General features: G+C 33.8%; 1 protein-coding gene across 1 annotated transcript in view; it reads left to right on the forward strand.

Moving 5' to 3' along the window:
• The window catches only part of LOC107674758 (potassium voltage-gated channel subfamily H member 7-like), a 122,814-nt gene that overhangs the window by 91,572 nt on the left and 17,032 nt on the right, over positions 1–14,210 (forward strand). The window contains exons 8-13 of the mRNA XM_016468851.1: positions 776–1,211; positions 5,151–5,350; positions 6,605–6,607; positions 9,421–9,673; positions 13,666–13,871; positions 13,959–14,043. Coding sequence (XP_016324337.1) covers positions 776–1,211; positions 5,151–5,350; positions 6,605–6,607; positions 9,421–9,673; positions 13,666–13,871; positions 13,959–14,043 — 1,183 coding nt within the window. The remainder of the gene's footprint in view (positions 1–775; positions 1,212–5,150; positions 5,351–6,604; positions 6,608–9,420; positions 9,674–13,665; positions 13,872–13,958; positions 14,044–14,210) is intronic.

Here is a 14,210-nt window from a genome sequence, read left to right on the forward strand (position 1 = left end):
CTTGGTTTCGGTTTTAACCTAATCAAGATCTTCTCCTCATTGAGCTTCTATATTCTCTAATATTTTGAATGAATAATGCAGCAGCTGCGCGTCTCGTGGGCTAGACTAACAAAACATTAAAATGCAACAACATCACTTACATCATCATCACCGCATCTCGCGCGCCACTGATGACGCTCCCTGACGCACACCTACCAATGCAAATGTTTATTTTAAATTTGACTAATATTCATTCTTTATTTACAATCTCCTCATCACAGGCAGGCACAGCACTCATTTCAGCATGTGTTCCTGTTTGTGTGTGCTGTCTGCGTCACTCATAGTACGTGCCTATATCATGCGCTATATCGAACATTTTTTCTATCGTTATCGAAGAAGGTGTACCATTGATAAATATCGATACCGTTTTATCGCCCAGGCCTAGAAATAACGTTTTTTTTTGTTTTTTTTTTATTCAGTGGTGGAAATGGGCTTCCATACTTAAAAATTTTTTTTGACGTTTTTTAAATTTTTATTATTGTTGTGTACTATGCATTTTTATGCGCTTATTAGAGTATCGGGTTGTTTTATGCATATTTGATTGGGTTGCACCTAAATTCTGGGACAGCCTTTGTTTTGGGTCTTAAAGTGCAGTTCACTAGGGTTTGAAGTCTGTGAGAAAGCAACAGAAAACCAAAATCAGCCTGAATGAGTTAAATTAATATTAGCCAGTCTTTCTTAGTAAAATCCAATCTGTTCTCAATGTAACTAATGCACACCTTCTCTCTTTCCCAAGACGACCACTCTGATTGGGCTGTTGAAGACGGCGCGGCTCCTCCGACTGGTTCGTGTTGCCAGGAAGCTGGACCGTTACTCTGCATACGGCGCAGCGGTTCTCATGCTCCTCATGTGTATATTTGCTCTGATCGCCCATTGGCTGGCCTGCATCTGGTACGCCATTGGAAACGTGGAGAAACCGTACCTGGAGCATAAGATCGGCTGGCTCGACAATCTCGAGGTGTCCCTCGGGAAGAGATGCAACTCTAGTGAGCACTGCTCTGGGCCGTCAATAAAGGATAAATACGTGACCGCGCTGTACTTCACGTTCAGCTCACTGACCAGCGTGGGCTTTGGAAACGTGTCTCCGAACACCAACTCTGAGAAGATCTTCTCCATCTGCGTCATGCTCATCGGATGTAAGTCTGAAAAACATGTATGTATGTACGCAAACAGCTTAAAGGGATCGATCGTTCCAAAACTGACAGTTCTGTCATCATTTACTCACTCTCATGACGTCCCAAACCAATATATAGTTATTTTTCATGAGAAACACAAAAGGAGAATGTTTCCATGGAAAAAAAAACAACAACATTATGGTGAGTAAATAATAACAGAAGTGTAATGTTTGGGTGAAAATGGCCATATATACAAAATAAAAGCATGATGTTGCGTAATAAAAGCAATATGTACACTACCATCCAAACGTTTGGTTTGCTATTCAGCAAGGAAGCATTAAATTGATCAAAAGTGACAGTAAAGACATTTATTACGTTACAAAAGATTACTATTTCAAATAAATGCTGTTCTTTTGAACTTTCTATTCATCAGAGAATCCTGAAAAATCTATCTCTGTTTTTCAACATTGATAATTATAATCAAAAATGTTTCTTGAGCATCAAATCAGCATATGAGAGTGATTTCTGAAGGAGCGTGTGACACTGAAGACTGGAGTAATGATGCTGAAAATTCAGCTTTGATCACAGGAATAAATTACATTTTAAATATATATTACAATAGAAAACAGTTATTTTAAATTGTAGTAATATTTCACATGTACTGTATTTTTAATCAAATAAATACAGATTTGGTGACTTCTTTTAGAAAACATAACCATCTCCAAACTTTTGAATGGTAGTATACCGTAGCACAACTTCACAAGGAAAACATGTTAAATGAGTATCCTTATGAATTTGAGAGTAAAATTCAGTTGAAGTGCATGTCCTGAGATGACTGCAGTGAATCTGAAATGACCCAGGCATCTGTAAACTATTCATCCTGATATAATTAATCTCCGTTTCAATCTAGCAGATGAATTCTAATACTTGGAAACAATGCTGAATATCAATATGTTTATCGTCTTTTCCATTTAAAGACCCCATTACATCATCTTTAATCCATGTCTGTTGGTCTTTAGTCCAGCTGGTGTACTGCTAAATGCTGACAAAAAATATATATTTACAGTAAAACTAATGATGAAAATATTAACGAAATATTAATCAATATTAATAAAATATTAGTATCATCTGCCTTTGACTAGCAATTGCAAGTAGCCAATCATGTTTCAGTGTTGTGACATAACTAAATCCTATTGGCTGACAGGCTGGCATGCAGGTAAGTAAATAAATAAATCAAATAAACATCCATTTTTAATCTAATTCAAAAATCAACTATTTTATTTAAAAAAAGCATTTTTATTTACATTTCTGCTATTTATGCGCAATGCACAAAACTATTTAATTAGACAGTCAGTTTTGAACAAGTAAATAAATAACCATTTGGAATCTAATTCAAAATAGACTAATTTATTATTTTATACACTATTAATTTGTATGTACATTTCTGCCATTTATGGATCAATTTAAATGAAAAAGCATAATACACTAAAATATTTAATAAGATAGTACATTTTGAATTAGAGATGCTCTGATCGCCCATTGGCTGGCCTGCATCTGGTACGCCATTGGAAACGTGGAGAAACCGTACCTGGAGCATAAGATCGGCTGGCTCGACAATCTCGAGGTGTCCCTCGGGAAGAGATGCAACTCTAGTGAGCACTGCTCTGGGCCGTCAATAAAGGATAAATACGTGACCGCGCTGTACTTCACGTTCAGCTCACTGACCAGCGTGGGCTTTGGAAACGTGTCTCCGAACACCAACTCTGAGAAGATCTTCTCCATCTGCGTCATGCTCATCGGATGTAAGTCTGAAAAACATGTATGTATGTACGCAAACAGCTTAAAGGGATCGATCGTTCCAAAACTGACAGTTCTGTCATCATTTACTCACTCTCATGACGTCCCAAACCAATATATAGTTATTTTTCATGAGAAACACAAAAGGAGAATGTTTCCATGGAAAAAAAAACAACAACATTATGGTGAGTAAATAATAACAGAAGTGTAATGTTTGGGTGAAAATGGCCATATATACAAAATAAAAGCATGATGTTGCGTAATAAAAGCAATATGTACACTACCATCCAAACGTTTGGTTTGCTATTCAGCAAGGAAGCATTAAATTGATCAAAAGTGACAGTAAAGACATTTATTACGTTACAAAAGATTACTATTTCAAATAAATGCTGTTCTTTTGAACTTTCTATTCATCAGAGAATCCTGAAAAATCTATCTCTGTTTTTCAACATTGATAATTATAATCAAAAATGTTTCTTGAGCATCAAATCAGCATATGAGAGTGATTTCTGAAGGAGCGTGTGACACTGAAGACTGGAGTAATGATGCTGAAAATTCAGCTTTGATCACAGGAATAAATTACATTTTAAATATATATTACAATAGAAAACAGTTATTTTAAATTGTAGTAATATTTCACATGTACTGTATTTTTAATCAAATAAATACAGATTTGGTGACTTCTTTTAGAAAACATAACCATCTCCAAACTTTTGAATGGTAGTATACCGTAGCACAACTTCACAAGGAAAACATGTTAAATGAGTATCCTTATGAATTTGAGAGTAAAATTCAGTTGAAGTGCATGTCCTGAGATGACTGCAGTGAATCTGAAATGACCCAGGCATCTGTAAACTATTCATCCTGATATAATTAATCTCCGTTTCAATCTAGCAGATGAATTCTAATACTTGGAAACAATGCTGAATATCAATATGTTTATCGTCTTTTCCATTTAAAGACCCCATTACATCATCTTTAATCCATGTCTGTTGGTCTTTAGTCCAGCTGGTGTACTGCTAAATGCTGACAAAAAATATATATTTACAGTAAAACTAATGATGAAAATATTAACGAAATATTAATCAATATTAATAAAATATTAGTATCATCTGCCTTTGACTAGCAATTGCAAGTAGCCAATCATGTTTCAGTGTTGTGACATAACTAAATCCTATTGGCTGACAGGCTGGCATGCAGGTAAGTAAATAAATAAATCAAATAAACATCCATTTTTAATCTAATTCAAAAATCAACTATTTTATTTAAAAAAAGCATTTTTATTTACATTTCTGCTATTTATGCGCAATGCACAAAACTATTTAATTAGACAGTCAGTTTTGAACAAGTAAATAAATAACCATTTGGAATCTAATTCAAAATAGACTAATTTATTATTTTATACACTATTAATTTGTATGTACATTTCTGCCATTTATGGATCAATTTAAATGAAAAAGCATAATACACTAAAATATTTAATAAGATAGTACATTTTGAATTAGAGAAAAAGAAAGAAAGAAAGAAAGAAAGAAAGAAAGAAAGAAAGAAAGAAAGAAAGAAAGAAAGAAAGAAAGAAAGAAAGAAAGAAAGAAAGAAAGAAAGAAAGAAAGAAAGAAAGAAAGAAAGAAAGAAAGAAAGAAAGAAAGAAAGAAAGAAAGAAAGAAAGAAAGAAAGAAAGAAAGAAAGAAAGAAAGAAAGAAAGAAAGAAAGAAAGAAAGAAAGAAAGAAAGAAAGAAAGAAAAGAAAATTAAGTCCAAAGAAAGAAAGAAAGAAAGAAAGAAAGAAAAGAAAATTAAGTCCATTTGAAATCTAATTCAAAACTGAGTATTTTATCACATATTTTTGTGCACTATTGCATTAATGTAAATAAAAGTGCACAATACACAAAAATCAAGTCAATATTGAAATAGATAGATAGACAGACCGATTCAAAATTTACTTTTGTATTATTATTAAATAATTTATAAGATCTTTAACAATGTGACATACGAATGCTAGTCGGGTCCAAGGTCAGCAATCTATCCCATCATCCCTCAGCAGACAGCACAGTTAAAACAGCTATCAAATCAGAAATAGCTGTTTAAAGACACATCAAGCATAATATTAATAATAGCATAAAGGAAACACTGCTGATTTGCAGACTAAATGTACCTGGCATTAGCTTTCATCTGTGTGCCATTGTCCTGTCCTCTCCAGCTTTGATGTACGCCAGCATTTTTGGGAACGTTTCTGCCATCATCCAGCGGCTGTATTCGGGAACGGCACGGTACCACATGCAGATGCTCCGTGTGAAAGAGTTCATCCGATTCCACCAGATCCCAAACCCGCTCAGACAGAGGCTGGAGGAGTATTTCCAGCACTCGTGGACCTACACCAACGGCATCGACCTGAACATGGTGTGTCTGAGGCATCACAAGTCTAGTTATTCAACCATTTTCTTTTCATTGCACATGTGTTTTCAAATCTTTATGTTATGTGAATTGATCCTTCACTAAGATAGGATTGGTCAGTGATGTTTTAAGGCAGGGCATAACATAAGGTCAAGTTAAGACATCATAAAACAAAACCAAAAAGCACATTGTTTTTGTCAGTTTGCTAAGCCAGGGTTTCCCAAACTGGGGTTTTTGAAAAGCCAATTAAATTATAAAAATGTAAAATTGAATATAATTCATTTTAAAATCAAAATCAAAATAAACTTACACTTATAATAAAGATTAAATATTTTATTTGTTTACTTGCATGTCATTAGACCTCTGACCAACAACATGTGAATGTGTTGTTAAACTATTGAAATATTACCTAAAATGTTAACTTTTTTTCTTTCCTTTTTTAGCACCATGTCAGATTCCTTTGGCTATGTTCATAGCGAGAACCAGCTTCAAAAATATGAACTAACTAACTAATAAATAAATGAATTAAAAAAATAAAATAAAATAAAATAAATAAATACAATTTTAACTAACTAATAAATAAAATAAATGAATAAAATCTCAAGGGGTCGGCTGACATAAAAGTTTGGGAATCCCAGTGCTAAGTCACGTTTATTGGAATAATTCAGCCCAAAATTAATTAATTAATTTTTTTTCTTTCATTATTTACTTCCTTTAATGTTGTTGTAAACCCACATGCTGTTATTTTATCTGAAATAAAATAATATAAAATATTAAAAAAAACTTACTTACTTTATTTAATCTTGTTGCAAAAGCAACATTTCTCATTTGTATTTAGTGTACTAAAATAACTAAAACAAATCAAATCTAAAATGAAATAATAATAATAAACTATACACACACACACACAAACAAAACAACAAAATTACTGAAATTAAAAAAAAAAAAAAAACTATTTCAAAGTATTAACAAATATAACAGTATCTTTATGATGCTAATATAACACTGCATACAATGAATGCACTGTATTTCATATCTTTTGAAGCAATATGATCATTTTGCATTAGGAAAATGACCCAAATTAAAGTTTTTATCCACATGTTTGGCTGAACTATTCCTCTCAGTGATCTCTGAAATGCTGTTTGCACATGGCATCACATCAGTGTAAATGTGTGAGTGTTTGTACTGAAAGCAACACCTTTCTCTCTCCATGTCTGCCTCATATGAAATGGAACGACCTCGTCGCCCTGGGAAGAGCAGGAGGTATTTATATACAGTCAGGACTCATCTTCATTCATGTCTCTAGAGACTCTGTCATACACATCAGCCTTCACTCTGCTCATCTCAGTTACACAGTGCATCGTTAACACTCGTCTTCAAGGTCTCTTAGCAGGAAATGCTTGTTTCCAAAAAATGTTTTGGGGCTGGTAAAATGTAACTTATTTTATTTATTTGGCTTTTTGATGATATTTGATGCAAATCTTTATATATTTATGATGATAGGGGAAAAAAACAAAGTAAACAAGTGCATCACAATTTCCAAAAAATTATTTTTTTAAAATATTTTTTACAGCCATTTGATGATATTTGATGCATATCTTTTTTATTCCTATTATACTGTCTTTAAGAAACCAAGTAAAAAAAAACTAAAACAAATAAAGTCAAAATAATAACCAAATAAAATGTGCATCAAAATAATCACAATTTCCAAATATATACTGTATATTTATACATTTCTACATATTTATAAAATGTATATTTGTAATAATGTCTTTAAGAAACCAAAATAATATTAATAACAATAACCGAATAAAAAGTGCATCAAAATCATTACAATTTCAATAAATAAAGAAAAAAAAGTTGGGCAATATAACTTTTTTTTTTCATTTTTTTTTTATATATACAGTGGGTACGGAAAGTATTCAGACCCCCTTAAATTTTTCACTCTTTGTTATATTGCAGCCATTTGCTAAAATCATTTAAGTTAATAAGGGGGTCTGAATACTTTCCGTACCCACTGTATATTTTTCAGCCTTTTGATGATTTTATGCATATCTTAGTATTTATTCTTGTGATACTTTAAGAAACCAAATAAAAATGGAAAACAAAACACAAGAAATCAAATAAAATAAAATAATTTGTGCATCAAAATTGATTTATATCCTACTACTTATTCTCATGATACTGTCTAATCAATGTTAAAAAATAATAATATTCAAATAAAAAGTGCATGAAAATGATCAAAATGTTGTATAATTCCAGCACAGCCAATATATTGCAAATATCCAGTATATCGCCTAGCCGTAGCATATTTAACGCTGGCATGAATTAGCATACATTAGATGGGGGTCTACGGTAGCCAATCTGAGTTAGATGAGAATCAGAGATTCAGAGTTGCTCTGGTTAAAGCAAGTCTGCTGTTACTAAGAAACTGAATCTTCTCTGTTGGCCATTATTGAGCCCTCATTAGTTCTACTCTTTTAATTGATGATTGCGCCGCTAATATGAGCACAGTAATTGGCACTTGAAACATTAGTCTGTGTAGTTTAAAGTCTCTTTCTTGCCACTTTAACCGGATGAATACATTGGCAGAAACATCATAATGCAAAATAATTTCATTAGCAGTGGAAAAACACTCTCAACACCAAGGCTCTGTTCCAGAACTGAGTGAATTGTCACTTTTAAAGCATCATAAAAGCGCTTCTAACACGAAGGCTGTTCAAAAAGGCAGACGCCTCTTCTTCTGGCCAATTTTAAGGCAGCATGATGTTTCCAAGGCCATAAAGCATTGCAAAAAGCTGAGTGAAAAAGTACATCCAAGAAAATGTCTTCATAAACAAACATACTGCTCAAAGTACACTTTGATTCAGCAAGGATGCATTAAATTGATCAAAAGTGACCGTTTTTAATGACATCAAAAAAATTCTGCTTCAAATAAAAGCTGTTCTTTTGAACTTTCTATTCCTGAAAAATAAAATGTATCACACTTTCCACAAAAATATGAAGCAGCACAACTGTTTTCAACATTGACAATAATCAGAAATGTTTCTTGAGCAGCAAATCCTGAAAGAATGGACACAATTTTAAAGATGAGACTTTGTTTCTTATCAAAAGGAACAATATATAAAATGTTTCCAATTTCCAAACAAGAAGTTTCCAATTAAGTTCCACTCATGCAGTGGTTAAAACAATGCTGTATTTGTTCAGTACACATGCCTACTGAACCGTAAGACCCGTACCGAAAATATCCGGTACGAATACGTGTACCGTTAAACCCCTAATATTTCACTATTTTTACTGTATTTTTGATCAAATAAATGCACCCTTGGTGAGCAGAAGAGGCATTTTTCTAAAACATTAAAAAAAAATCTTACTGACCCAAACTTTTGAACAGTAGTGTAAGTAAATTTTACTTAATATGTGACCCTGGACCACAAAACCAGTCATAAGGGTCAATTTCTCGAAATTGAGATTTATACATCATCTGGAAGCTGAATAAATAAGCTTTCCATTGATGTATGGTTTGTTAGGATCTGACAATATTTGGCCGAGATACAACTATTTGAAAATCTGGAATCTGGTGCAAAAAAAATCAAAATATTGAGAAAATCTTCTTAGCAATGCATATTACTAATCAAAAATTAAGTTCTGATATATTTACAGTTGGAATTTTACAAAATATCTTCATGGAACATGATCTTTACTTGATATCCTAATGATTTTTGGCATAAAAGAAAAATCAATAATTTTGTTTTTTTGGCTATTGCTACAAATATACCCCAGCGACTTAAGACTGGTTTTGTGCTCCAGGGTCACATATTTATGAGTGTGAATTATTATTATCATTGTTATTAGAGTACTTAATCGTTAGCACCAGACAACGGTATACTGAAATCAGTTTCAGTAAGAGTGCTAACTGTGAGCGCTATAAACAGCAAGGCAGCTCTCTCTGTTTTGGAACGGAGCCTAACAGAGAGTGTAATTGTAGATAATGTCTGCATTAATGTACTTGCTTTAATCTGCAGTGCTGGAACCGATAGAGTGTTTTTCACCTTCATTCTCGCATCTCTCTGCAGGTGTTAAAAGGCTTTCCTGAGTGTTTACAGGCAGATATTTGTCTCCATCTGAACCACAGTCTCCTTCAGGGATGTAAGGCTTTCAGAGGTGCGACTCAAGGATGTCTGCGCGCTCTCGCCATGCGCTTCAAAAGCACCCATGCTCCTCCTGGAGATACGCTGGTGCACTGCGGGGACGTCCTCACCGCGCTCTACTTCCTGTCTGGAGGATCCATCGAGATCCTCAAGGACGACATAGTGGTGGCCATTCTGGGTAAGAGAGCATGAGCTTGTTCTAAAGGAAGCACTAAAGGAAAATGACATTAAAAGCAATGCAAGACTGAGTTTAATTATATATTATATGTATTATATAATATATAAATGATTGGACACAAAATATTTATTGTTGAAAGAGTTGAAATATTGCTTATTTGATAAAAACGCAAAGTGGCTTTGAACCAAGCAAAATGATAGATGCATGGATGGATGGATACATTTTTAAATAATAAAATAACTTAAATTGTAAACACTTTTTATTTCAGCTAGTTGCCAAGTCAACATTTCTCATTTTGATTGTTTAATTTGATATACTAAAATAACTAAAACTGAAATAAAATTTGAATAAAATAGAATAAAACTATAACTAGCCATATATAAAAAAAAGACAAAAGCACACAACAAAATTGCTAAAATTTAAATGAAAATGGAAAATATAAAAATAAAAAACATTTTAGACAGTAACAGTATATGTGATACTAAAATAAACCTGATTTATACATATATTATACATAAAAACTTACCGACCCCAAACTTTTGAACAGTAATGCATATATGAAATATATGAAATATAAGTCTCTTATGTTTATTGTTATTCATGCTAAAAAAAAGTTTTTACTGCTTTAGGATTCTTTGATAATGTAATGGGGCGACAGGGGCGAGAGACGTGCGGATCCATTTGCAAAGCTTTATTCATTAGAATGGTCAGAAACAGGCGAGGGTCAGACAATGGCAACAGGTATATTGAGGGCAAGACACAAGAGTAATCCAATAAACAGGCGTAGGTCGATCAACGGCGAACATAATCCAAAGGGCTTGACAAGAGGGGTAATCCAATAAAATGAGCAATAGTCCAGGCGAGGTGCATACACAGTCCAAAACAGCAAGGCAAAGGGTTAATCCAAGATACACAGGCAGAAGATCAGAAAACAGGCAAGGCAAGACTTTGACTAGACTAAGGAAAGTAAAACTAGAAACTTAAACAAGAACAGGGAACTGGCTCTGTAAAGTAGCTACGCTAAACAGCATAAATGCTTAAACAATACTCGGCAGTTTGAACAGAATCTGAGTGGGTGTTATATAGTGTGTGTGATTGGTTTCAGGTGAACGTGTGATTAGTGAAATGCCTGCTGGGAAATATAGTCCGGGGTGACATGTGAAAGTCTGTGTAGTGAGAGAGTCATAAAAATGGAAGAGCGACCTCTGGTGGTAATTGGACGGAAGTCCATGAACCGGATTCGTAACAGATAACCACAAAGTTCAAAAGAACAGCATTTATTTGAAACAGAAAACTTTTGTAACATTATAATTGTCTTTACTGAAACTTTTGATCAATTTAATGAATCCTTACTAAACTATGTTTGTGTGTATATATTCAGTTGCCCTTAGAAGAAGATTCAGAGAGTAGATCTCTTATAACATTAATTGAATGTCACTGCCTTACATATTTAATTAAGGAATCACTTTTTCACTTATAAATGACTATTTTAATCAGAGGTGGACTATTTTTAAAACCTTGTATAATATCTTTCATTATCCTATTACTCTCACTGTGCTCTTTGTTTCTTGTGATGGATGTTTGCTGAGTGTTTTAGAGGGAGGCATAGTATTTTGTGATAGTAAGGTAGTATTTTGTTCTGAACACAATCTTGCAGTCATTAGTTTGTGTACTGAAAGCAAACCCGTACAAGCTTAACATGTGCAGTTAATGGCAACAATAATTAGCCAGCACTTTTCCTCCAGATGTCAGAGAGAGCAGTGTGTTTGTGAGCTCCAGTACCGTTTAAAAGCACTGTTTCTTCATCTGATGAATATTCGCCGGATGATCCGGTCACATAATAGGGTCAAAACAAAGAACGGCGCAGACGGCCACGGGGAACAAGTTCTCAAACCTCACAAAGTGACTATTTATGCTGAAATGCTGTCGAACTGGTGTTGAACCCTGAACGTTCGTTTAATAATGTTCTCGGGATCCATTAAAAAGAGAAAGTGCTTCTCATCTCTCCTCTCCCCACAGTGCTTTGTGTCTGCTTCTTCATGGTGACATATAGAGAGGTGTCAGATCCCTCATGAACAGCTGTGTCAGGCGTTTTAGCCGATTGAGTTGAATGTCACCTGCAGCTCGGTCACGTCTCGCTTATTTCAAGCAGAATCGCGCCGAGGGCCTGACATTTAGCTGGCAAGAGGCCCAGCTGAGAGCCCGCTGATTTTTGAGATAAACTATAACTTGAGTGAACTTTGGTGGAGAACTGTGGTGACGTTTTTGCCATTTTATAATACAGTAGATGATTAGGAAAAATGTCAAATTCAAATAAACTACGTCTGCATTTACTGAAAGAAAAATAGAGTAAAGCTTGAGGTACACTATCATTTTTAAAATAACTTTTTACTTTTATTCAGAAAGGAGACATTAAATTGATCAAAAGAGACATTTATAGTCTGTAATTAAAATAGTCATTTATAAGTGAAAAAGTGACACTTTTTCACCAAAATATGAAGCAGCACAACAGTTTTCAATATTGATAATTAGCTGAAATTTTTTTAAATAAATGCAGCCTCGGTGAGCAGAAGAAACTGTAGTATCATTTTTTTTTTTTTTAAATATGACATACCCCAGACTTTTGAACAGTTGTGTATGCTTAGGTTCTTCATTATTTAATAAATTTCTTTGGTTCTGCAGTAATGATATTCTGCATCACAGCTGTCATGTCACTCAACACATGTCTTGTTTTCAGATGCACACAAGAATCAATAGAGTAAAGGCATAAATTATTAAATATATGCAAGGAAGACGAGACTAACCACTATTCGGTATGCAAACAGAGGAAAGAAAGACCAGTTCGAATTCAGTTCGCAAATATAACAGTGACACCCTCTTTGAAAATTTTACAGTCAGGCTTTATTCTTTTCCGTTTTTACTTAGAATAACATTTACAGAAACTATACAGGCTAACATGATCTACTGTTCCACTTAAACCATTTTAAATCACAAGAACATGTAAAATCCTGTAGTCTCAGGGTTTCTGCATGCTTTATGACTTTTTTAAGATCAGTTAAGGAATAAAAAGTTTCAAAGTTTGAAAATACAACTTCCAACCATTTTAGTTTCACTGAGATACTGTTACAGTTTTTATTAATATTCGGAATTAGTTTTTTATTTCTGTTTTAATTAAATGGTAAAGTTTTAGTAGTTTAATGTTTTTGTCTGTTTTAGTAGTTTTTTTATGTCTATATACGTTTTACTCATTTTTATGTTAGTTTTCATTTACAGTAGTTATTTTAATACATCAAGATAAACTCATGTTGAATTTAGCAGTTTTTCAGTTTTTTTTCAGTTTAAGTCTTTTATTTCTAGTACTGAAGTGTTTTTTTTATGGTTTTAGTTTTCAATTTCTCAGAAAACATGACTTCAAATCTTAATTTTGCATCTTAAGTAAATGTATCTTGATTTAAGGAAATTTAGATATTTGTACTGGAAACAAGACGAAAATACAAAGGATGATATTCATTTTTTGTACTGCATGCAACATTTAATGCCATTATTTTATAAATGTAAGATTTTGGGCTCTGATTTAATACCTTTTTAAGGCCTTGATTTGTGAAAGTGCAAATTAAGACGTTTTAAGACCTTATTAAGTCCAGCAGAAACCCTGACGATGAGGCCATTAAACAAAAGCAAGAGAACAAATATTTGTTATTCAATGAGAACATATACTGTACCTGATATCATCTGATTCATAATCTCTGCAGAGATAATCCGCATGCACAGATTCTGACCTAAACTGACACCGCTTGCACAGACACGCTTATACAGACACAATCAACATCTGAAATCCCATGCAGATGTGTGCAGATGCATGCTACCAGATGCACACAGACAGATCTCTGTCACAGCATTGTTCAGATAATCCAACATTTGTCCAAAAATATCATGCATCTGTGTTGTAGACTTATGATATGCCAAACCTGAATGTGTCCTTTGTTCTCCAGGTACGAATGACATATTCGGCGAGATGATCCACCTGTACGCGAAGCCCGGAAAGTCGAACGCAGACGTGCGAGCGCTCAGCTACTGCGACCTGCACACCATCCAGAGAGAGGAGCTCCTGGAGGTTTTGGACATGTATCCAGAGTTCGCTGACTATTTCCTCACCAATCTGGAGCTGACCTTTAACCTGCGGGATGACAGTTCAAAGGTACTTCCCATCTACAGCTAGAAATTAAACAGAAAAGAAATGAAATGAAAACATCATTATTGTGTGTTGTTGGGATGTTCTGCTCAGGCCACTTATTCACCAGCCAGTGATTCAGACGGAGAGGAGACCAAGAGCCGAAGGAAGATCTCCTTTAAACGCAAACCATCCAAAGGTGAATATGATCTGTTTATTAATTATATTACACCATGCCACTGTTACAGGAACTTAGGGGTAAAAATTGTTACAATTTCCAGTTTCGGTTCAGATTAGTAAGACAACATGCATTACAAAAATGCACCGCAATGTATAAAAATAATTATATAAAATATATATATATAT

This window comes from Sinocyclocheilus anshuiensis, unplaced genomic scaffold (genome assembly GCF_001515605.1).
Source record: "Sinocyclocheilus anshuiensis isolate Anshui unplaced genomic scaffold, SAMN03320099.WGS_v1.1 scaffold680, whole genome shotgun sequence".
Lineage (NCBI taxonomy): Eukaryota > Metazoa > Chordata > Actinopteri > Cypriniformes > Cyprinidae > Sinocyclocheilus > Sinocyclocheilus anshuiensis.